This window comes from Choloepus didactylus, chromosome 10, assembly GCF_015220235.1.
Source record: "Choloepus didactylus isolate mChoDid1 chromosome 10, mChoDid1.pri, whole genome shotgun sequence".
NCBI classification, from domain to species: Eukaryota; Metazoa; Chordata; class Mammalia; order Pilosa; family Megalonychidae; genus Choloepus; species Choloepus didactylus.
In genome coordinates this window covers 65,861,412-65,887,169 of record NC_051316.1, presented here as the reverse complement: position 1 = coordinate 65,887,169, position 25,758 = coordinate 65,861,412, and the positions used below count along the sequence as shown (strand labels likewise).

At 35.5% G+C, this 25,758-nt stretch overlaps 1 protein-coding gene across 1 annotated transcript in view; it reads right to left on the bottom strand.

Annotated features, from left to right (window-relative positions):
- The window catches only part of CNTLN (centlein), a 421,047-nt gene that overhangs the window by 184,519 nt on the left and 210,770 nt on the right, over nucleotides 1–25,758 (bottom strand). The window contains 5 exon segments of the mRNA XM_037797049.1: nucleotides 397–497; nucleotides 4,582–4,701; nucleotides 6,023–6,144; nucleotides 15,237–15,251; nucleotides 15,254–15,364. Coding sequence (XP_037652977.1) covers nucleotides 397–497; nucleotides 4,582–4,701; nucleotides 6,023–6,144; nucleotides 15,237–15,251; nucleotides 15,254–15,364 — 469 coding nt within the window.

Here is a 25,758-nt window from a genome sequence, read left to right as displayed (position 1 = left end):
TAATATTTTGATTCCAAAAAATAGATAAGAACTAACTAATGTCCAGAAAAGTGTAATGTCAAGTGAAAATGTAAATGAATTACTGATATTGCATAAAATAACAATATTGATTATAAAATTGGGAACAAAGTAGGAAAACCATACCAATGAATAACAAAATGAGTATCTTTTCTCCTTGTAAAATATCTCTTTGCAATTTTTAAGAACTTCTAACAGTGGCTTTTAGGTATTCATTTGATTTTCTCATGAAAAGTGGAAGTTTTCAGGCACTATCAATGAGTAAAGCAGTGGAAAGGAGAACAAGAGTAAGATTCCTAGATGAAATTGAAACTAGAACATCAAGAAATGGGTAATAAAACTGCCTGTGTTAAATATTTATTTTCACAAATAATTTACCTTTTCTTTCCTCTTCCATATATGTATCTGATTCTTGTATTGCTGCCTTATTAATGGATACATACACTTTAAGTTCATCCAATTCTTCTTGAAGATTCATCCTACCAAAATAAAAGCAATAAATGATTATTTAAAATGTGTAAGTTAAGGGATCATGCAGAATAAAGGCAGAAAAGACATTTTAAACTTATAAAATGGAAATTAAAACAGGCAAAAATATATGAATAATATTAACAAATACTAAATGTTGTAATTGAGATTTACTGAGGATCTGGAAAGTAAAATGTTTTATGTAAGTGATTTTTTTTACTTTAGCTAAATAAACTGGCTAAACCACTTAAAACATATGCTAACGATGAGGGGGGCAAGAAGATGGCAGAGGGAAGTGTGGAATTTAGTTAATCTCCTAGAGTAACTAGGAAATAGCCAGGAATATCTGGAAAATAGTCTGAAACAACTGATGGGGGTAGGTCCATGACTGAACACACATCATACACCAGTCTGGAATAGGTGAAACAGCTGAGATCACAGCACAGAACTGTAAGTAATGTTCCCCAAACTGTGGCGCTGGTGCTCCTCCCCCACCATCATGGCAGGCTGAGTTGGAAAACCTCATTGTGGGAAAAAGAAGCAGTCCCTGCCAGGAGCAAAAGAATATAGCTCAACAAAGCTCCAATTGTGGTTTTAATTACAAATTTGGACTACTGAATACATGGTACAAGCACAGATAAACCCAGAGCAAGCAAGAAAGGAACCTGGAGGTTTCTCCTGGCAGAGAGGAGGTGGGGCTGATGGGAAAAAAAAATACATAAATAAATAAAAACAGAGACTTCTGGAGTCTGCTGAGCTCAGAATACTGGAAAAGAGCTGTGTCCCAAGAAAAGGCGCACACAGAACTGGGTAACAACTCCAGTTCTTGCCTGGTGAAACTGGAGGGCTCGGGACTAGCTCTGAAAATGGGACTTCTTTCTTTTGTTTCCTTTTTTTTTTCTCTCATTCTAAGTAACTCATTAGAGAAAAAGCCCCTGGCATCTTCAATTGTCAGCACTGACCCAGGCAAGGGTGGAGTTTAGAAAGAGTCAAAGGAAAATCTCAAGTGTGAGAGGTAATTCCCTAAAGGGTTTATCTTCCCTAAGAAAAAGCAGGGGGCAAGGCCCAGCTCAAGTAGTGGTCTTCCCTCAGAGAACTCAGACCCCAGGACCTGGGGCAAAAAAACAAAACCAGAAACAGCTTAAGCTTGGCTTCTGACACCCTCGGACCCTGGCTGGGAGAGGGTCCAATGAGAATTAAATGCACTGCACTTCTTTACACCAGTGGGGAGCTGCTGGCTGACAAGCACCACCTGCTTGGCAGGATAGGAAAAGCAGAGCATCTAGATGCCTCACAGGAAAGTCTGACAATCTGCTGTGGCCTGATACTGAATACAGCTCATCCTGAGACCAGGGCCTGTATGGTATGGGAAAATCTGATTGGGCAATTAAGGAAACCAGCTGACTAGACAACAAAAAATTATGAATTACACTAGGAAAGACAAAGATATGGCCCAGTCAAAGGAACAAACTTACACTTAATGAGATACAGGAGCTGAAGCAAATAATTAAAGACCTTCAAACAAATATGCTAAACCAATTCAAAAATCAAATCAATGAGCTGAAGGAAGATATGGCAAAAGAGACGAAGATGAAGAATATAAAAAAGACATTGGGCAAACGTACGGAAGAACTCGAAAGTTTGAAAAAACAATTGGCAGAACTAAAGGTAATGAAAGGCATACTAGAAGAGATGAAAAACACAATGGAGACATACAACAGCAGATTTGAAGAGGCAGAAAAAAGGACTCATGAAGTAGAGGACAAAACATCTGAAATCCTACACACAAAAGAACAGATAGGGAATATAATGGAAAAATATGAGCAGGGTCTCAGGGAATTGAATGACAACATGAAGTGTACAAATATACATGTCACAGGTGTCCTAGAAGGAGAAAAGTATGGACAGTGTATGGACAGATGAGTAGAAAAAAGGGGAACAAAAAGTAAATGAATAATGGGGGGTGGGGAGTATGAGATGTTTTGGTGTTCTTTTTTACTTTTATTTTTATTTTTTTGGAGTAATGATAATGTTCAAAAATTGATTATGGTGATGAACACACAATTATATGATGATACTGTGAACAACTGTACACTTTGGATGACTGTATGGTATGTGAATATATCTCAATAAAATGCATAAAAAACAAAACAAAATATGCTAAACTATAAAAAATATGTATTGAGTTGTCTGCTCACTTTCTAACACAATAAATATGCTGTAAAATAACAACAAAAACTGGTAGTACATACTATTGAAAGCCTGTATAATAAATACCTAGAAACCAACCCTTACCAGTAAACTGAAATTGAGCTACTGATGAAAGACCTAGATTAAATACTGTCCATTGGGGGCTTCAGATTTTGAGAACTGAGTTGGGGTGGAAGTTTAGGTCCTAGGCAACCATATGGCTGAGAGACAAAACTGGGTTCACTACCAGAAGTTGGAAGCCAAAAGCTAACAAAAAGATCATTAGAGATTATCAGAGAAAGCACTGATACATGCTACAAATATGGATGAACCTTGAAAACAGGATGCTAATTGAAAAAAGCCAGTCACAATGGACAATATATTGTATGATTCCATTTATATAAATTGTCTAGATAGGCAATACTATAGACGCAGTAAACAGATTAGTGTTTTCTTAGGGCTGGGGGAATAAGGGGATTGGAGGGTTACAGCTAACAGGTGCAGGGTTTTTTTGAGAGTGAGGAAATGTTCTAAAATTGATTGTGATGATGGGTATACAACTCTGTGAGTATAATAAAAGCCATAGATTTATACACTATATAAACAAATTATATAGCTTGTGAGTTATACCTCAATAAATCTGATAAAATTATTAGGAAATGTTTCCATGACAAATCTTATAATCTATAAAACAATTTTCATTTAAGAGATTCCATTATCAGCATCAAACATTTAACACTAATAGGGTTTACTGTACTTTAAAAGGTAATTGGGAGTATCCACATTTAAATCTGATATGGTCATTTCCTCAAAAGTTTATCTTTTGGTCATTTCCTCAAAAGTTTATCTTTATGTGAAAAAGTTTGCAATCAAAAGTTATATGTGTTATCATAGAGTATATTAAACAAGATTCTGATTTTCCAGCTAAGGAGATTCAGTGATGTTTAATTACATTATGCCAATGTTTGTAAATTCTAGTAATCTAAAAGAAATCCACCCCTTCAAATAAATTATATGGTCTGAGTGTCAACAATTAACTGAAAATGAAGGAACACTTAAGTAGCAGAAGAGGCCAATTATGTTGGTCTAATTCCTTTTTGTCTAAAAAAATAATAATAAACAATTTTTTCTTTGCCAGGGTGAATACAATAGCTTGTGAATTATAAGATCAAGTAAGCAAACTGTATGTTTTCTAAAGTAGGAATATCCTTCATCAAGTTTTTTACTTAGGGCAGCTAAACGACCTATGTGAAGGGATCAGCATTAAGCCCAAAGGACAGGCACTGCACAGCAAGAAAGAAAGAAACTCCCTCGTGTTTTTTGCAGGTCACTACCAAGGACCATGTTAGCAGATCCATACCAGACCCTTAACAGGCAGTTCTGCTGCTACTAGTAATTAGCTTGGACAGCTCTGGCTCCAAGAGTAGCAGCAAGGCTACACCATAATGAGCTCATCTGGGATTAGCAGGACAGGGCAGGGAACCAAGAGAGCTCAGGCATTCTGCATTGTGTATGTATCTACGAGATCAAACAAGGATGGCTGGCTAGGTTATCCCCTCTCCACCTCATTCCAAAAATGAAGCACGGCAGTATATAAAATTCAGGCTAATGAAGAGTGACACCTCCAACAGATGAGAGCCACATTAATTAACACAATCCCTAGATCACATTATATGGCTTCAGTTAGCCCTAGCAAATGTATAACTTGTTATTGAGATACGCACGCACGCACACACACATGCATACACACACACTTAAAAAGCAGTCTTTTTTTTCCTTTACTGTTCTTGGTAAACACCAATTTCATTTTTGAATTTTATAAGGTATTTCTCTCATGGCCTTTAAGTCACAAAAACACTCTCCCAAATGTTAATGAAAGATCACACTGTTAAAAAAGAAACTCACTTTTCATTCATTAGTTCCTGGTTCTCCCTTTTGAAATATGCCAGTTCATTCCACACAGCATCGGAATCTTCTTGTTGAAGTTGCTGGGGATCTGCTCTCTTGATTTTTCTGATTTCAGTCCTATTTTTAAAATGAAGTTGCTTTCTTAACAAGCCAAAATCAATAAAAATGTATCTATTCCCTTAAAAAGTATCTGTTGACCAAATTTCTAATTCAAGCTCATTATTTCATGGATAAATTTCCTAAAACCTAAGTATATAGAAATTTAAAATCCCATATTGTAATTGTTGACAGGAAAACTGTTATTAATGAAAGCAAACTTTAAAGCAGACTCATGGTATTCTTAGGTCTATTTCGCACATCTATTCTATTCAATAATAAAACACAAACTTTAGATTTGTCACATTCTCCAAAAAGAATTATAAACCATCAACTCATCTAGAATTCACTGCCAGCCAATCTGAATGGCTGATCTTTAAAAAAGCTATTATTAGTGATTGTAAGAAAGTAGTTTTCACACCTCTGGTGGCTACTGAAAAGTTAGGTGGGCAGAGGCTAAACCCAGGACAAATTCTTTATCACTGGTTTACTGATAAGCAATTTGAAACACTTTTCGGTTTGTCAAAAGAAAAAAATTAGATGTAAATTATGTACAAACCATGGTAAATGTCCTTTATGTTTCCCTTTTCCGTACATAAAACAAACTCTTTTTTATTTTGCGAAAGAGCCGTACTAACCAATTTAGAAACAGTATTTCTCTACAGAACAGACCAATGCGTATCATCAACACTGCACTAAAGAATCTATCTCAAAAGATGAGAAAGCAGTAGATTTTCTGTACTTATTCAGTCCTTTGCCCTCTGTTGATACTGTTAACAAGGGAGCCACTTACTACTAACCAAGATATGAACACCTGTTCCAAGCAATTGAACTGAGACCACAATTCATTCAGATAAGCTGCAGAACAAACTGATGGATAGTAAAGATTTAAAATTGCATACTAAGTTGAAGTACTTTTAAGATAATTAACCATATACGTGGATTTCATATTTCTCTTGTCTTACAATTAAGACAAATATTTTTTGAGTTACAAACATTTTAGGACTGGTTAAATAAATAAATAAATAAAACAGTTAATATGGATATGAACTCCTTTTGCTTTAAAATAATATATTTTTATTAAGCCTCTCCATTGATACTAAAAAGGTGTTAATTCAAAATTGCATACATCTAATGTTATCTGCAGATGATAAGAAAATCTGGAATCACTGCTGGCATATTTGTTTTTATTTATTATATTCTCTATTTAAAATTTCATAATTAAGACTTGACTACCAAATAATTTCTTTAAAATCAAACAAAAGCCATTACAACACCTATATAATGCTACACCATTCCATTTAATATTTAGGGAAATGCCTTTATGAGCTTTGTAACTCACATGCCACTGCCTTCTTCCCACTGTTTTAATTGCTCTTTTAGTGCTCTGTAGTTGGTCTGTAACATCTGTAGCCTTTCCTTGTGTTTTTCATGGGCATCTCTTAGCTCATCATTTTCTTGGCTCTGAAGTATACAAAAAAAGCAGGTACATACGTTTGAAGAAAGTATTACAATGATTCAAATAAAAGGTTACCCATCTCAGCAGGAACTCTGAAAGAAAATAGTAGGTAAGCATAGATGAAATTCTAAACCTTATTTAAGCAAAAGAGTTCCTAAAGTCACCAGAATAGGTTTGCTTTTACTTGATACATTCAACCTACTCACTGATTTTTTCAAGTTGCCAGTAATTTCAAAATACTCCTATCAAAATAGTTTCAGTCCTTTCCCTGATGTTCATTAGCATACATACAAATATTCATGAGCTTATCTTACAGACTTTTATTTCTTTTTCAAAACAAAGAATAAAACATGATTACTTTATTAGTTACATGCATATATATGATTAGTTTAAGGACAATAATCATAGTAAGATGAATTCTTCAACCCATGGATCCATGTGTAATGAAACACGAGGATTACAAAGGAAGAAGAAATCTGACAGGACCTATGCTAGAAGTAGCATGGGTTAGCCTTTGTGGATTTTATCATGAAGAGACAGGCTTAGTACTTTTGGAGAGACCATAGAATACACAGTCCAAACACTGCTTTATCACCTCAACACTTAGTTTAAACAATTATAGTCAAGTACTTCTAAATGTTTTAAATATATTACTTGAGATAAATATCCATTTTTTTGATATAATTAACAAGTTCTCAGTCCTAAGATGTATTTGCATTACTTATGAACCATGTTTTAAAAGTAAAATAAGTAACTTTAGTTTTTTTTCCACACATGAGAATTTCAAATATATTTTTTAACCTCTTATTTATATTTCTGTAAGAAGGAACTTGTATGCTTATTTGGTGAAGGCAACAGTTCTCCAAGCAGTATAGTGAGAGGAGATGAGTAGGGATATGGTCATCAGAAGAGTCTGAATTTCATTCTTGAAACTCATTTAACTTTAAGAACACTATTTAAATTACCTCAATTTCCTTTTCTGTAAATTATGGACAAGAAAGTTCAAGATACTGAATTCAATTTTGGTTATTTTAATTCAAGAATCATATGCCAAAAGCCTATTACATGCAAGATGTCAAGTATGGTAAGAATTTGGGTCCTGCTGCTCAAAGTTACTAAATTTTACCTTGACACAACTACTTAAATTCAATGCATCTCCACTTCCCCATCGTCAAAATAGAACCTATTTATAGCTCTTCTTCTGAGACAGAAAGAATTATTTAACCTTAAACTTGAGTTTTTGAGGCAAAATTTGTTTAACATTCCAAATATTGCTTCACTTCTTTGGCAAATAAGCTTTCTAATCTTAAGTATATGAAATAAATGAATAATTTAAGTTAGCCAAATAGAAGATTGATACTTAATAATGCTAATATATTTTCATAAATAAACATAAGTTAATTATGTTTATTGGGATTATTTAAGAACATATAAGATTTATTAGGAATTTTAACAGGATTTACTAAAAATTTATTCCTAAAGTAATTAAATTTCAAGAAATGTTGAGATCATGTAAGAAATGACTCATTATGACAAATCTTAACTTCAATATAAATTTATAGCTAAACTAAATTTATGATAAGGATGTCTACAATAGTTTTCTGTAATTATTCTTCATTGAACAGATTCCTTCCTTGTAAAACTCTTATATTACAATGAGTTTCTTAAAAAGTATTACATACAAATTTATTGTTTTGGAAATCCTTAAAGGTGTGTGTTTAAGTCTTTAGAAACTCTGACCAAACAGAATCTAAATAATCAGACAAGAAGTGAAAGGTAGTAGAATGGGAAATCCAAATTTTCTTTATTGATCTTTCACAATGATTCTCTGTTGAATTAATGAAACAAATTGCATTTCTTGTTTTAAGTATTGTTACTGTTTCAGCATTTTGAAGTACTGCCACAGCTGCCATTAATCTTTGAATTTATATTCAATGTTTTCTCTGATTCTCAAATAGAAACTAACTATATTAAGCCATTAAACCAAAGATTAAGTCTCCATTAAAAATTTCCTGAGTCCCAATATCACTTACTATGTTCCAGGCTCTGTACTAAGCATACTAATTAAGCAAAGCACCCAATGCTGCCATCTCCAATTCCTAAAACTTCGGTCTAATATATTTCAATATTTAACAAATAGTTTTGGTTTTCCTATAGTAATTCAAATAAGTGGTTCCTTCCAATAAGTAGTGATTATGGGAAGTGATTTTATAGGTGAGCTCTCTGCTATAATTATACATGCTTCTTAATTTATGTATACCTAACATCAGAATCTTTACACAATTCTTATAAAATTATTAAGTCTAAATTATTAAAAATAAAACTAAACTAGAGAGTATTTAATAAATCAATTTGATGGGAAAAACAAAAGAATTCTTTGAAATGTATTTGAGGCATAGATTCATTCTTTGTGTATGAGTCCTAGAGATTCTTGTTCCTTTGTCCTACTTCAGGAATAGACACTAAAATTTTATAAGAAAGTTATACACACACACACACACACACACACACATAAAATTGAAGGAAAAACTTTTCCCCTATTTTGCTGTGAGAACAGATGTCAGCTGAAGTAATTAGTCAAAAGTTGAATATCTCAAAAGAAATAATATCTAAAAAGAAGAACCAACCCTTTTTCATAATATTCTACCAAATAGTTTAACCATAGTTTGAATTATGATTCTTCAAGTCCCATTTGACATATAATAACCAAAGTCAAAATAACCGTACGTTATGTAAAAATACTATCTCCAAAGATCTTACAACAAAATCAAGTGTAAGGCTGAAAAATTCATTATAGATAACTAATTTTTACATTTTCCTGAAAGGACACAGGCAGAAAAATACACAACTGGCAGCCACTGAAAGAGAGCAATGTATTAGGTCTTCATTAAAACATTTACTGAATACCATCTACGACTTCAGCAATGAAATTAGCTAAACTAGAGGCTCTAACTTTTATGGAAAAACAAGCTTGAATGACTAAAGCATTAGAAATAGAAAACAGGAAAATTTTATCAACTGACTTTCCTCAAAGATATATACAATTCTCTTTGAATTTATACGAACAAAAATGATTCTTGCTATGGTGTGGTCAAAGATTCCTTGACAGATATGTGGAAGACAAAGAACATAGATAGTGTTAATAAAGCACTGGTTCAGTCTTCAGGGAAAGACAGCAAAGTTGTAGAAAACTTAAAAAAAATTATAGTAATATCTTATTATATATACACACACACTCACACACACCAAAGATTTCATGGATGTTCTATTTCAGCAAAATAGATAAAAGTTCTTGATTATCAGAGCACTGAAAAATAAAAGGCATAAATTGTATTCAGGGACATACTGATGTTATTAAATGGCATTAAAAAGTGTTAACAGAATTAAGCTTCTAAATGAATGAAAGTCAGTAAGCAGGGATTCAAGGTATCAATGATCTCAAATATAGTAAGGACTTCATAAAGGTCTGATGCACTAGCTTTCAAATTATATCTTATAGGCTATTAAGGGACTATACTAATGAATTCAGGAGAATGGGTAGGAATTTTTATAATAATAGCTTCCATCACTTCCATTAGTATTAGATTATTTGTCACAACACTGGTCACCCATCTTGAAAATATGAATATCTAACCACAAAAGAAAATTGGAAACAATTTCACCCAGTTAAAGATGGCAGAGATGCTTCAGGGCTCTATTTCCCAACAGAAGCTTTGAACAACCAGCAAGCACAGACAGAAACATCTTTCTCACAGCCCCAGAAAACAGTTAAAAGACTGCAGTCAGGGTGAGCATCTAAAATAACACAAAGGCTACTTAAAAGTAATGGGATCTCATAGCATCTGGCTGGCTCCTCCCCACCCTCACCTGCTCAGCAAGGAATTGGTCCACCTTTCCAACGTGGATCCTTGGTCCTGGTTCCTGAGGGAGCAGAATAACCATTGTGCACATGTACTGGGAGCATGCATGTTCAGCCCAATCTGTCTGGTGGTAGCCTGAGGGACTCGTCATTCCAGAACTTGTCCCACATGTGGAAGGGAGCTCAAAGAGATTGCTTACAGAACACTGTAGAAGAGTAGTCAAGTGGTGGCCTGGGACCATGAGGCAAATGATTCATAGGAAAGGGGATATTCATATCTGTGCAACTGGGGGATTTCCTAAGGTCACATGTCCAAGCCAAACACAAGACACATGTGCAGAAATGAACAAGGAAGCACCTACACTTTGGCCTAGAGCTATTCTTGAAACTCATTTTATGGATAAGCCCTGAAGAAGAGTGCTCAAACAGGTCAATCTACAAAGACCAGGAAAGGTGATTTTCCTTTTTCTCCCTCCCTTTCTCCCTCCTCCTCCATCCTCCTCCTCCTCTTTTTTCTCTTCTGCTGCTTTTGTTAGCTCCTGACATTTAAGGAAAGCATTAACACTAGCTCAATTTTGGCTTAACAAACAGACACATCAGAGTCTAAATCCAAGCAATAACACATTAAAATATCAAAATGTCCAGGAATTTTAAAAACATACAAAGAAAGGGGAAGTGGTGATCAAGGCAAAGAGAGACAATTAAAGAATCAGAAACCATCGATAAGGAGGACGAGACCTGGAACATACCAGACAAAGACTTAAAAAAGAGCAAAAGGAAAGCAAAAGGACAAAGAACTAAAGAAAATCAGGAAAATGATGGATGAACACAAACAGAATATCAATATATACATTAAAATTATGAAAATGAACCAAATAAAGCTGAAGACCACAGTAAACAAAATTAAAAATTCTCAGGTGTTCAACAGTAGATTTGAGATGGCTGGAGAAAGAATTAGTGTACTGGAAGATAAGATAATTGAAATCATTCAGTTGGAGGAGCAGAAAAAAGAAGGAATGAAAAAAGTGAAAGTGAACAGAGCCTGAGGAATCTGTGGGATAACCTTAAGCCTACTATATGTACATTGTGGGGGTCCTAGAAGAATAAGAAAAAGAGAAAGGAGCAGAGAATAGTCAAAGAAATAATGGCTGAAAACTTCCCAAATTTAATGAAAGACATGAATATACACCTCCAAGATGCTCAATGAACTCCAAAGAGGATAAACACCAGTAGACCTACATGTTGATATATGATAGTCAAGCTGTTGAATGACAAGATAAAGAGAATTATGAAAGCCACAAAAGACAAGCAACTTATCACATACAAGGGAGCCTCAATAAGAGGAAGTGCTGATGTTATGGAGACAGCTTCCTTCCTTAAACTTCATGAACCAACCTCTGCTAGCTTCAAACTTCTCTTCTGCAGCATCCTCACCTCTCTGAGCCTTCAAATAATTGAAGACAGTTAGGGCCTAGCTATGGATTAGACTTTGGCTTAAGGGAATGGCTGGTTTGATCGTCTATCCAGACCACTAAAACTTTTTCCATATCATAAATAAGGCTCTTTACCTTTCTTATCATTTGTGTGTTCACCAGAGTAGTGCTTTTAATTTCATCCAAGAACTTGTCCTTTGCATTCACAACTTGGCTGACTGTTTGGTGCCAGAGGCCCAGCTTTCTGGCTTAATCTTGGCTTTCATGCCTTCTTCACTAAGCTTAATCAATTCTAGCTTTTGATTTAAAGTGAGACACTTGTTATTCTTCCTTTCACTTGAACAGTTAGAGGTCATTGGACCTAATTTCAATATTGCTATGTCTGGGAATAGGGAGGCCCCAGCAGAGGGAGAGAGCTGGGGCAATGGCAAGTCAGTGGAGAACTCAGAACATACACAACATTTATTAATTAAGTCTGCTGTCTTATGTGGACATAGTTTGTTGCACCCCAAAACAATTGCAATAGTAACATCAAAGATTACAGATAACCATAACAGATACAATAATAATGACAAGTTTGAAATATTTCAAGAATTACCAAAATATGAGCACAAAGTGAGCAAATGCTGTTGAAAAAATGGCACTGAAAGACTTGCTTGATGCAGGGTTGCCCCATACCTTCAATTTATAAAAAAAAAAAACCACAGTATCTTCAAAGAGCAATAAAGTGCAGCAGAATAAAACAAAGTCCACCTGTAAACACAGCAAGTGATACAGTCAGGATCTATTAAGGGAGGAGTAAAGGCCCCAAAGGACAATTTTGGGGCATATGAAAAAATTGGAATATAGACTGTAAAGCTTTATTTCAATGTTAAGCTTCCTGTATTTAATAATCATATTTAAGGTGGTTACATAGGTGAATATCCTTGTTCTTAATATATGTACAGGAAGTTATTAACTATTCGAGGGGCATGATATGTACAATATACACTTAGGTGTTCAGAAAATGGATTGGAATAGATAAACGGATGGATAAACAGATGGATGCATTGATAGATTGAGGTAGAGACAGACAGCATGTTATGGCAAATGTGGCAAAACGTTAAAATTGGTGGATGTGGATATCTGGGAGGATAGGGGAACACTGGAGTTCTGTGCATGGGGTTTGCATTATTTTTGTAACTGTTCTCTGTGTTTGAAAGCATTTCAAAATAAAGAGTTTAAAAATTTTTTAAAAAAGTAAATTGGGCAAGATAATGTGTTGTATTTGTATAACATTCGTAATTAGCTTTAGAACCATTTAATACACAAGACCACCTGCTGATAAAGGGCATAATTTCAATGTATCACAGTATACACATATATGTCTCATGTGCTACTGGTGAAACTTACTTTTGTCTCCATCCCTTCAATCCATCATGCTGATCAATTTGGGATGCTAAAGCTACCTACTATGCCATGGTTCACATCTTTTTTCTTTTGTTTAGTGTTTCCACTGTATCTTCCTTGGAAATAAGTCAATTTGGGAAATAATCTTTCTATTCCTTTTTACAGATTCTCAATGCTCCTTAATATAGTAAAGGCTCTTAAAATAATTATTTGAACATGGAACATTTTTATCTGCCATGCTCCCATTAGCTTCTAGCAGATCTTTGTCCATAGAGCACCAATTTGAATAAGGTTGTAGCAAAAATTCACCACGTATTATTACTGGGTCTTGGTCTACAGGAAGGTACACCAATGTTCTACAAAAGGTGTGCTGAGATCCACAAATGTATTTTAAAAATCACAAGACACATTTATTACATTCTCCATTACATTATACTCACATACACTTGAGCAATAACAATAATATTAATATTATTATAGTCTAAAAAAGGAGGGTATAGAAGGAGGTCTATGGTCTTCACTGAATACAATGGTTATCTTTGCTAGATTAAAGTCAGGCTGTAAATTTAAAAGTACCCTGGGCTCAATCACTCTCCTTGGGACTGCCTTGCTATACAGGTTTTTTTTTGACCCATTTCCTTTAGTAAATTTTCTTGATTATAGCAGCTTTTCATTCAACTATATTGGTCCTTTAAAATAAGTAATATTTTCTTTCTAAATGATAAAATGCAAGGAAAAAATTTGCTCCCATTTTTTCCTCATCTTGCAAATCTATAAAAGAAGAATCACATTTGAAATTCATGTTTATAAACAACTGATGTGAAACAGGAATACAGAAAATTTATAAATGAAAAACAAATTTTGTGAAAAAATAATTAGGTCCTCACCCAAGAAACCTGTTGTTAAGAAAAAGGGATAAGGAAATCCTTCCAAGCTTTTGTTTGAAGCAAGGAATTACAGAGGTAGAAGAGAATAGATCTAAACATATCTTTGAATTGTTCTACTCCTTCCTGCCAAAAGTAAGGGATTTTAAAAGACTCAACACATCTCTGGGTACAAATGGGTGATGATCCTCTGCTATGAAATGGGATAGAAGCCTCTGTAATTAAATTCCAAGAATTATGGAAAAAAAGGAAGATGATAGACTGGCTTCCTAAACATGTCTTATAACATCCTGTGTTAAGCCCTATTTTTACACTTAATACAGTAGATTCTAACCCTCACTTCTCCTTAACTAGAGAAAGGGTCATAAAAGATAGAAACATGTCTTGACCCTTGCTGTACAGCATGTAAAAAGCAGAAGGCCTGAATAATTTTAATGCCCAATAAGTCATCCTTGGTTAATGAATGAGCAAATAACCCAGGTATTTATCCAAATTCCTTATAAATTTCAAGTACGCTAAATGATAGCTGAGTTTCCTTGGTCATTTTGTTTTTGGTAGAAACAATAAATGGTAATTTTCTACTGATTTAGAACCAACAGCTAAACTTCTATTTAAAGTTTAACTCAAAATAAACATAAATTAACAGTTATTGTTTACTGAAAAGCAGATAAAACTAATCCTTTGCAGCTTATGGTTAATTATAGCTTCAAACCATAGTCTGTCCTGAATATCATATCTAGTCAAACAAGTTCCACCCTAAGAGTAATTTATTTTACTCTATATATGATGTGTCAAAGAATCTGAACTTTAAGTATACTGGATTCTAATCATATATAAGCACTGAGTTTGTCACGTAACTATTTAAGATTCAATTGTATGACCAAACCCAAATAGTACAGGGTAAGTTGTGAATGAGAAATGAAAACTTTAGACGTACTAAAGTCAAGAGAAAAAAAAAAAATTGCCCTCAATAGAGTCACATAAAATTGGTAAAATATGCATGAGCAACTAATTTTGAGAAAGGAATTACAAAGTTTATGACTTAGGAAGAACAAAAATCTCAAACAAAGGCCAATATTGGTGTATGCTAAACACTGATAGAGGGCTGATCCAAATGTCATATGTTTCCGAAACAAATTTAGTTGAAAGGAAAAATCCATGTTTCTTTATATACCATTTTGACTATGTAATTTTTTCTATAAAGAATAACTGTAAATGACCTGAACAAGTTTTAATATAGTTTTTAATTCAATTTTGTTTTTATATATTTACCATATCAAAGAAATTCAAAAACATTATCTTTCCATTTGTTCTAATTCTATTATTTGTCTCAGAGAAACTATAAGCAATTATTCCCAATTTGAAGCCAAAATACTCCAAAGTTATTTTAAAGTTGTGAATAAAAACTTAGGTTTTAAGCAGCAAATATATTTATTACTTTAAGAAAAGCAGTAATTTGTGGGAATGCATGCTTCCTGTTGTATTCTTTGTCTTCACAAAATCACTCCTACAATAAGTATTTGAATGCTCACCTTTAGTTGCAGTGTGTCTTCTCTAAGTTTTCAATCTTTCTTTCAGCCTTTCTCAGCTTCTTAAGCTCCTCTGATTCTATGAAAGAGTCTTTGGGGACAAAGACCTTGGCATTTCACAGGGTGGTTTCCTCGAGAATAAACAAGGACATGGTTTGTACTAGTGGGAACACTGGATTATGAAAGACATGCAAAATTAAAGAACAAGTAATTTGAATACTAATAATGATTATATAAAAAAAAATCCCGCATGGAATACCAGAGAAATAACAAGCAGGAATTACACAGTGCTACTGCTAAAGGTTTCTCTGTGACTCGTTAATGAGAATATTCATTTAACATTTACATTGTTCTCTTTCAGATAATGATGTCCCATTAGGGGAAGACTAAAGGGTTATAGACTCAGAATGCAAGAAACCTCATTACAAAGGAGGGGGAGATAGAGGCTGGTCTAATTGCTGTATAAGGGTCCAAGGTTACACTTGATAGGACAACCAGAAACAAGAGGGAAAGGATTTTTTTTCCCTTTGAAATAGTTTACACCACTGTGAAGCTGAAGGAACAATATGCTTGAGGAATATAAATACAACAGACAGTAGATCTTATACCTACCATAATGGCCATATGGTCATTAACTTATAATGTGGCTAACTGGAGACAGATGTGTATTTTGTATTATGTACAGCTTCATATACCAATCTGGAGAAGAATGGAATATGTGAAAGCAACTATTAAGCTAGGCAACATTTCGTTCATAGGTTCTGAATGTCCCTTAAGAAAAAGAAATAAAATGTTTGTTCAAAATATCCCATCTTATTTGACTTTTTCTAAAGCAATGAAACATCAAGGCCTTACAGTCTTAAACTTCAGCAATACTAGAAGCAACTAACATAGGCACTATAATGTTCTATTTCAATTTTAGCCAAAATGGCAAGAAACAAATCATGCAGTTATGCAAAACAACATAAAACCAACAACAAAAAACAACAAAAACAACAACAAAAGAACCTTTGTTCCTCTGAAAATAATTTAGGAGGGATAAATAAGAGTACCACAGAGACATGGTCTAATTTTACATCCTTCCTTTATTAGGATACTTTGTTCTTTTCATGGGGAAAAATAAGAAACTAAATCAGCTGTCTTGAAAATATGGTTTTTCACTTATTAAAAATATTATTCTGCTACCTGCTGAAGTAATGCATGAAAAAGTACCTAAAACTCTTTAACTTTTACGGAAATGTTATTCTAATTTACTTAGAAATAAATTTACAATGTGATAATATGCAATTCTTATGTTGGGGACAACTAGCCATAGACTCTTTTGCAATCTAGCACAAATATGTAATGAACACCACTTCAAAACTAAAAGACGAGACAACATTACCATACAAGAAACAAGGTATGGGAATCTGCTTATTTTTCTGACAGTTATCCCTTTAAAATCTATGAAAAAATATATTAAGTGCACAAACTAATGTTAAAATCAATTTAATATTTAATAAGTTACATGGACATTATTTTAAATATAATGTGAACAAAATTTAAAACATTAAAATGTTTTAAAAACTAAAATTAGAAAATCAAGTTAATACTAATACCACATTTTTTCTGTTAGAGAAGTTGTCAGTTTACAAAAAATCATGCATAAAATACAGGATTCCCATGCACCACCACCACCACCAACCACCTTGCGTTGGTGTGGAATACTTATTACTATTGATGATAGCACTTTTTAAAACATTGTTCTATTTTTTTTTTTTTAACAGAAGTTATCTCTGTTACAACTGATGAAAAATTATTAAAATTGTTCTATCACCCATAATTTAACACAGGTGTATTTTTTCCCATATCCCACCCTATAATCACCACCTTGTATTAGTATGACAGATTTTCTTATAAGTCAGAAGAACATTCTCATATGTGTGCTTTTATCTGTAGTCCATCATCTACAATAGGTTTCACTATGTTGTACGGTCCTATGTTTTACCTATAGATTTTATTCTGCAATAGAGACATCCTACAATTTCCACTTTTAACCAATATTCACCTATACAATTTCAGTGCTGTTTGATTACATGCACAATAAAGTGCTGTCATGACCACCTCCATTTCCAAACTATACCAGCAGCCTAAATAAAATACTCCCCCCATCTATAACACCAATTTATCTACTGGAAACCTGTATTCTAAATTTCTAACGCTAATGAGTTTGCTTAGTTTAATTAATTCCTCTCTGTGAGAACATATAATATTATCCTTTGTGTCTCAAGAAAATGTCCCCAAAGTTCATCCATAAGCCACATGTATTAGGACTTCATTCCTTTTTACAGCTGAAAAATATTCCATTGTATGTATATACTTTTTAAAAATTCAATCATCAGTAGTTGGACACTTGGGTTGCTTCCATTTTTTTGACAACGATGAATAATTCCCACTATGAAAACTGGTGTGCAAATATCTGTTCAAGTCCCTGCTTTCAATGTTTCTGGTATATACCTAGTAGTGGGATTACCAGATGATATTAAAATTATAAAACTTCTTCTAGGAGTTTAATCTTACTGGCTTTATATCTTAGGATTTTGATCCATTTTGAGTTAATTTTTGTGTATGGTATGAGATAGGGGTCTTCTTGCATTCTTTTGCATATGGATAAGTTCCAGTTCTCCTCAAGCACCATTTGTTAAATAGATTATTCTTTCCCAGGCAGAGTGGACCTGACAGCCTAGTCAAAAAATCAGTGGCCACAGGATTCAATTCCATTGGTCAGTATATCTATCCTTATGCCAATACCATTGTGGGTTTTTTTTTTTTTTTTTAATTTTTATTGGATTGTTCAGATACCATACAATTATCCAAAGATCCAAAGTGTACAATCAGTTGGCCTCTGGTACCCTCATACAGCTATGCATCCATCACCACACTAATTTTTGTTCAATTTTTAGAACCTTTTCATTACTCAGAACACGAAATAAGTGAAATGATGGAAAAAAAAGAAAAAAAAAAAGTAAAAGAAAAAGAAAAGGAAACTCGAATCCTCCCATATCCCTAACCAACCCCCCTCAATTGATGACTCGTAGTGTTGTATAGTACATTTGTTACTGTTTATGAAAGAATGTTGAAATACTACAAACTGTAGTACATAGTTTGCAATAGGTATATATTTCTTCCCATAATGTCCCTCTATTATTAACTTCCAGTTGTATTGTCATACATTTGTTCTGGTTCATGGAAGAGTTTTCTAATATTTGTACATTTAATCATGGACATTTCCCACCATAGGATCAGGTTTTTTACATTCCCATCTTTTGACCTCCAACTTTCCTTCTGGTGACATATATGACTCTGAGCTTCCCATTTCCACCTCATTCACGTACCATTCAGCGCTGTTAGTTATTCTCACATCTTGCTACCGACACCTCTGTCCATTTCCAAACATTTAAGTTCATCCTAGTTGAACATTCTGCTCATACTAAGCAACCACTCCCCATTCTGAAGCCTCGTCCTATATCTTGGTAACTTATATTTCATGTCTGTGAGTTTACATATTACAGTTAGTTCTTATCAGTGAGACCCTGCAATATTTGTCCTTATGTGTCTGGCTTATTTCACTCAGTATATTGCCCTTGAGGTTTTGACATCAACCCTTTTTTTTTTTTTTTTTTAAAGATGGCTTTGTTCACACCCTATACATTCCATCCTAAGTAAACAATTGATGGTTCTCTGTACAGTCACATATTTATGTGTTAACCACCTTCACCACTATCTATATAAGGGCATCTACATTTCTTCCACAAGGTAGGAGGGAGTGTCAGAGAAGGTAGAGAGGGAAAAGAAAGAGGAAAAAAATGACAGCTAGGAGGTAGCAAAAGGAAAAGTAACCTTAAATCAAAGTAGGGTAAAGAGTCAGACAACACCATCAATGTCAAGTGTCTAACATGCCTTCCTTATCCCCCACTCTTATCTGCATTTACCTTGGTATATTGCCTTTGTTACATTAAAGGAAGCATAATACAATGATTCTGTTAGTTATAGTCTCTAGTTTACATTGATTGCATCCCTCCCCCAATGCCTCCCCATTTTTAACACCTTGCAAGGTTGACATTTGCTTGTTCTCCCTCGTAAAAGAACATATTTGTACATTTTATCACAATTGCTGAACACTCTAGATTTCACCAAGTTACAAGTCCCAGTCTTTATTTTTCCTCCTTTCTTATGGTGTCCTCACATGCTCCTCCCAATCTTCCTCTCTCAACTATATACATAGCTATCTTTGTTCAGTGTACTTACATTGCTGTGCTACCATCTCCCAAAATTGTGTTCCAAATCATGCACTCCTGTCTTCTCCTATCATTCTACAGTGTTCCCTTTAGTATTTCCTGTAGGGTGGGTGTCTTGTTCACAAAGTCTCTCATTGTCTGTTTGTCAGAAAATATTTTGAGCTCTCCCTCATATTTGAAGGACAGCTTTGCTGGATATAAGATTCTTGGTTGGGCGGTGTTTTTCCTCTTTCAGTACCTTAAATATATCACACACCCACTTCTTCTTTGCCTCCATGGCTTCTGCTGAGAGATCTGCAACATAGTCTTATTAAGCTTCCTTTGTATGTGATGGATTCCTTTTCTCTTGCTGCTTTCAGGATTCTCTCTTTGTGTTTGACATTTGATAATCTGATTATTAAGTGTCTTGGTATGGGCCTATTCAGATCTATTCTGTTTGGCGTACGCTGCGCTTCTTGGATCTGTAATTTTATGTCTTTCATAAGAGATGGGAAATTTTCATTGATTATTTCCTCTATTATTGCCTCTGCCCCTTTTCCCTTCTCTTCTCCTTCTGGGACACCAGTGATATACAGATTCTTGTACTTTGTTTCATCTTTAAGTTCCTGAAGACGTTGCTCATATTTTTTCATTCTTTTCTCCATCTGCTCCTTTGTGTGTAGGCTTTCAGGTGTTTTGTTCTCCAGTTCTTGAGTGTTTTCTTCTGCCTCTTGAGACATGCTGTTTTATGTTTCCATTGTGTCTTTCATCTCTTGTGCTGTGCTTTTGATTTCCATATAGTCTACTGGTTGTTTTTCTGAACTTTCAATTTCTGCCTTATATATGCCCAGTGTTTTCTTTACAGCCTCTATCTCTTTCACGAAATATTCTCTAAACTCTTTAAATTGATTTAACATTAGTTGTTTAAATTCCTGTATCTCAGTTGAAGTGTACGTTTGTTCCTTTGACTGAGTCATAGCTTTGTTTTTCTTAGTGTAGGTTGTAGTTTTCTGTTGTCTAGGCATCTGACCTCCTAGGCCACCCCAATCAGGTTTTCCCCGATGAAAACAGGCTCAGGTCACAGAAGGAGGTAATATTTCAGTATCTGGTTTCCCTGATGGTTTTTCTTAGAGGACTGAGACACCTGTGCTTTTCTGCCTGGCAGATGTACCTGTCAGCCTCTCACTGCCTATGTAAGAGGGTGTGGCCTGTGGCTCTCCTCCCCCAGGCTTTGGAGTCTGATTCCGGAAAGACTGAAAGACGGGCAGTAGAGCTGGGCCCCTCCCTTTCATCTTGGGAAGCTATGCCCCCTCCAGAGATGTCATCTACATATCAATAAGTTCTTTGTTTCTCTGACTCTGCTGATCAAAGTGTTTTGGTTTTAAAATGGCTGAGGCTGTCTTTACTACAAGGTGCTGCGGGCTGAGAATGGCTGAGGTTTTCTCCACAGAGAGAGAAAGGGACAGAAAAACTCCCAGGTTCACCCATCAGCCAGAGATAAGCACCCTCTGGGCTCCCCGTCCTGAGACAGATATGTCCCCCCGACTCTCCCAAGGTCAGTTGTCACCAAAAGCCTCTGTCTGCTTGTTGAGGATTCGCTGTCTGTATTGAGCAGTTAACATTAAACCTCACTTGGAGCTGGGCTGGAGAGAGTGCAACCACGTGGCTTCCATGAAGGAGGGGCTCTCGGCTCTCGGCTCTCAGCGCAGGTCCACAGTTTTACTTACAGAGTTTATGCTGTCATCTCGGGCATTCCTCCCAATTCAGGTTGGTGGATGATGAGTGGACAGTCACGTTTGTCTCCCCACTGTTATTCCAGGTTATTTACTGGTTTTTTGGTCATTTATGAATTGTTCCGGGGGGATTAATAGTCCTTCCGCTCCTCTCTTACGCCGCCATCTTAGCTCCTCCAATACCATTGTGTTTTGACCATGCTAGCTTTGCAATATGCTTTGAAGTCAGGACATGGTGAGTACCTACTCCAATTTTGTTCTTCTTTTTAAGATATTTTGGGGCATTGGGGGCACCTTAACCTAAAAAATTTTGAAAAACAGCTTTTCCATTTCTGAAAAGTAAGCTATTTTTCATTAAGATTTTTTTGAATTGGCAAAACAATTTGGATAGAATTGACATCTTAACGATATTTTATTTTCCAATCCATGAACATGAAATATACTTCCATATATTAGATCTTCTTTGCTTATTTTTAGAAATGTTTTACAGTTTTCTGTGTACAGGTCCTTTACATCTTTAGTTAAATAGTTGCTGTTGTAAATAGAATTTTTTTCTTTACTTCCTCCTCAGATTCATCATTACTAGTGTATAAACACTACTGATTTTTGCATGTTGATCTTGTGTCCTGTCACTTTGCTAAACTCATTTATTAGCTCTAGTAGCTTTGTTGTAGATTTTTCAGGACTTCCTATATATAGGATCATGTCACCTACCAACAGTGAAAATTTTGCTTATCCCTTTCCAGTTTGGATGCTTTTTATTCCTTTTTCTTGCTTAACTGCTCTGGGTTGAACATCTAGCACAATGTTGAATAATAATGGTGATAGTGGGAAGCCTTGTCTTGTTCCAGATCTTACAGAGAAGGTTGTCTTTTTTTTTTTTTATTCAATTTTATTGAGATATGTTCATATAACATACAATCATCCAAAATTTACAATTAATTGTTCACAGTACCATTATGTAGTTCTGCATTCATCACCCCAATCTATTTTTTGAACATCTTCCTTGGTACCAAAAAAAGTGAAAATAAGAATAAAAATAAAAGTAAAAGAGAACACCCAAATCATGCCCCCCCCCATCCTATTTTTCATTTAGGTGTTCATCCCCATTTTTCTACTCATCTGCACATCCATATACTGGATAAAAGGACTGCGATCCACAAGGCTTTCACAATCACAGTTACCCCTTGTAAGGCTGTCTGTCTTCTACCACTGAGTACAATGTTAGCTGTGGGATTTTAATACATACCCTTTATTATGCTGAGGAAACTTCCTTCTATTCCTATTTTTCAAACTGTTTTTACCCAGAAAGTATGCTGGATTTTATCAAATGCCTTTCTCCATCAATAAAGATCATTTGGTTTTTCACTTTCAATTTGTTAATGTGGTTTACTTCATTAATTGATTTTCTTGCGTTGAACCACCCTTGCATAACTGGGATAAAACTAACTTGATCATGCTGTATAATTTTTAAACATGCTGTTTAATTTGATTTGAAAATATTTTGTTGAGGACTTTTGCATCTATATTCATAAGAGAAAATGGTCTGCAATTTTCTTTCCTTAACGGTATCTTTATCCGGCTTTGGTATTAGGGTGATGTAGACCTCATAAATTTTCTGCATGTTAATCTTCCTCCCAGCCTTGCCCAAGGGGACCTATGGCCTTCTACCAGGGTAACTGCATTGGGGAAAAGGAAATGATCAGATTATTTCAGGAATTATTAGATACTGTTCAAAAGTGACATTAATTCCAGGAGACCCAGAACATCACTCTTGTCCACCAGTCAGAGTAGGGCCTTATGAAGGTCAGATGATAGATGGAGTTTTAGCTCAGGTCCATCTCACAGTGGATCCAGTATGTCCCTGGGCCCACTCTGTGGTTATTTCCCCAGTTCTGGAATGCATAATTGGAACAGACATACTCAGCAATTGACAGAATCCCCACATTGGTTCCCTGACTTGTGGAGTGAGGGTTATTATGGCAGGAAAGGCCAAGTGGAAAACACTAGAACTGCTCCTGCCTAGCAAAATAATAAATCAGAAGCAGTACCAGATTCCTGGAGGGATTGCAGAGATTAACACCGCTCTTAAGGACTTGTAGGACACAGGGGTGGTAATTCCCACCACATTCCCAATCAAGTCTCCTTTTTGGCCTGTGCAGAAAACAGACTGGTCTTAGAGGATGACACTGGATTATCATAAGCTTAACCAGGTAGTGACTCCAATTGCAGCTGCTATTCCAGATGTGGTATCAAAGCTTGAGAAAATCAGTGCATTCCCCGGAACTGGTATGCAGGTATTTATCTGGCAAATGCTTCTTTCTCAATTGCTGTTAGTAAGGACCACCAGAAACAGTTTGCATTCAGCTGGAAAGGCCAGCAGTTAACATTCACTGTGCTATCTCAGGGTTATATCAACTCTCCAGCCCTATGTAATAATATGGTCCGCAGGGATCTTGATCATTTCTCCTCCCACAAGACATCACACTGGTTCATTATATTGATGACATCATGTTGATTGCACCTAGCGATCAAGAAGTAGCAATTAGTCTAGATTTATTTGTAAGGCATTTGCATGTCAGAGGATGGGAATAAATCTAATAAAAATACAGGGGACTTCCCACCTCAGTAAAATTTCTAGGTATCCAGTGGTGTGGGGCATGTCACCATCTATGGTGAAGGATAAGCTGTTCCATCTGGCTCCTCCTACAACCAAAAAAGAGGTACAATGCCTAGTTGGCCTCTTTGGATTTTGGGGACAACATATTTCTCATTTGGGTGTGCTACTCGGGCCCATTTACCGAGTGACCAGAAAACCTTCTAGTTTTGAGTGGGAACCAGAACAAGAGGAGTCTCTGTGACAGGCCCAGGCGGCTCTGCAAGCTGCTCTGCTGCTTGGACCATAGTATCCAGCTGATTCAATGGTGCTGGAGGTGTCAGTGGCAAATAGAGATGCGGTTTGGAGTCTTTGGCAGGCGCCTATAGAAGAATCACAATGAGGTCCTTAGGATTTTGGAGTAAAGCTTTACCATCCTCTACAGATATCTATCTGCTCTTGAGAAACAGCTTTTGGCCTGTATTGGGCCTTAGTAGAGACAGAATACTTAAACATGGGCAACCAAGTTACCATGAGACCTGAGTTGCCTATCATGAGCTGGGTGTTGTCTGAGCCACCAAGCCATAAAGTTGGGTGTGCACAGCAACACTCCATCATAAAATGGAAATGGTATATATAAGAAAGTGCTCAAGTGGGTCCTGTAGGTACAAGTAAATTACATGAGGAAGTTGCCTAAATGCCCCCACTCCTGCAACATTACGTTCTTTTTCCCACACCTGTGACTGATTTTGATGAGACTTTATACTTAATATTATTACTGAAATGATTTAAGGCTTTTGTTATACTGTGAAGGAATTAATGTGTTTTGCATATGGAAACAGCATGTCTTTTGGAGGTTGAGAGGGTGGAGTGTAGTGGTTTGAAGCTATGTGTACACCTGAAAAGATAATATTCTTAAAGCTAATCCATTCCCATGGGTATGGATCCACTCTGAGTGGGACTTAAGTTGAGATGTGACCCATCTCATTCAGGTGGGTTTTAATCTCTTACTTGGGTCCTTTGTAAGAGGATAAAACATGGGGTGAAAAAAAAAAAAAGAAAAGAAAAGAAAAAGAAAACACAGAGAAGCTCAGGGAGAAAAGCCAGAGCAGTTGAGAGAGGACACACAAAAAACAGAGAGGAAGCTACTGAGGCCAGAAGCTGGAAGCAATGAAATATAGGAGAGGAGAGACCAGTAGACATTGCCATGTGCCAGCCAAGTGTCAGAGATTAGGATTGCAGGTGGCCACTCTGGTCTTTGGAGAGAAAGCATCACTAGACGATGCCTTGATTTGGCCATTTTCACGGCCCCAGAACAGTAAGCTGGAAGGTAACAAATCACCATTGTAAAAACTAGCCCAGTTCTGGTATATCGCATTTCATCAGCTTTAGCAAACTAGAGCAATGACTATTACTTCTTGGTGGATTGCCCCTTTTATTAATATATAGCATCCTTCTTTGTCTCTTGTAACAATTTTATATCAGTTTATTCTGTCTGATATTAATATAGCTACCCCAGTTCTTTTTGGTTACTGTTTGCATGGAATATCTTTTTCCAACCTTTCACTTTCAACCTATTTCTGTCTTTGAGTCTTCGGTGAATCTCTTATAAACAGCATATGGTTGGATCATACTTTTTTATCCATTCTGCTCACCTGTGTCTTTTCATTGGGGAGTTCAAACCACTAAAATTCAATGTTATTACTGTAATAGTAGTACTTCCTTCAGACACTATGTCCTTTGGTTTTTATATTTAATATCTTATTTTTGTCCCTCCTTTACCCTTTTAGTTATTGCTGCAGATAATCTTCATTTCTTCACTCTAGCCCAAGCCTCCCTCTCCTTACTTTTCCTTTCAGCCTACAGAAATCCTGTTAGTATTTCTTGTAGGGCAGAGCTCTTGTTGACAAACTCTCTCAGTTTCTGTTTATATGTGAATA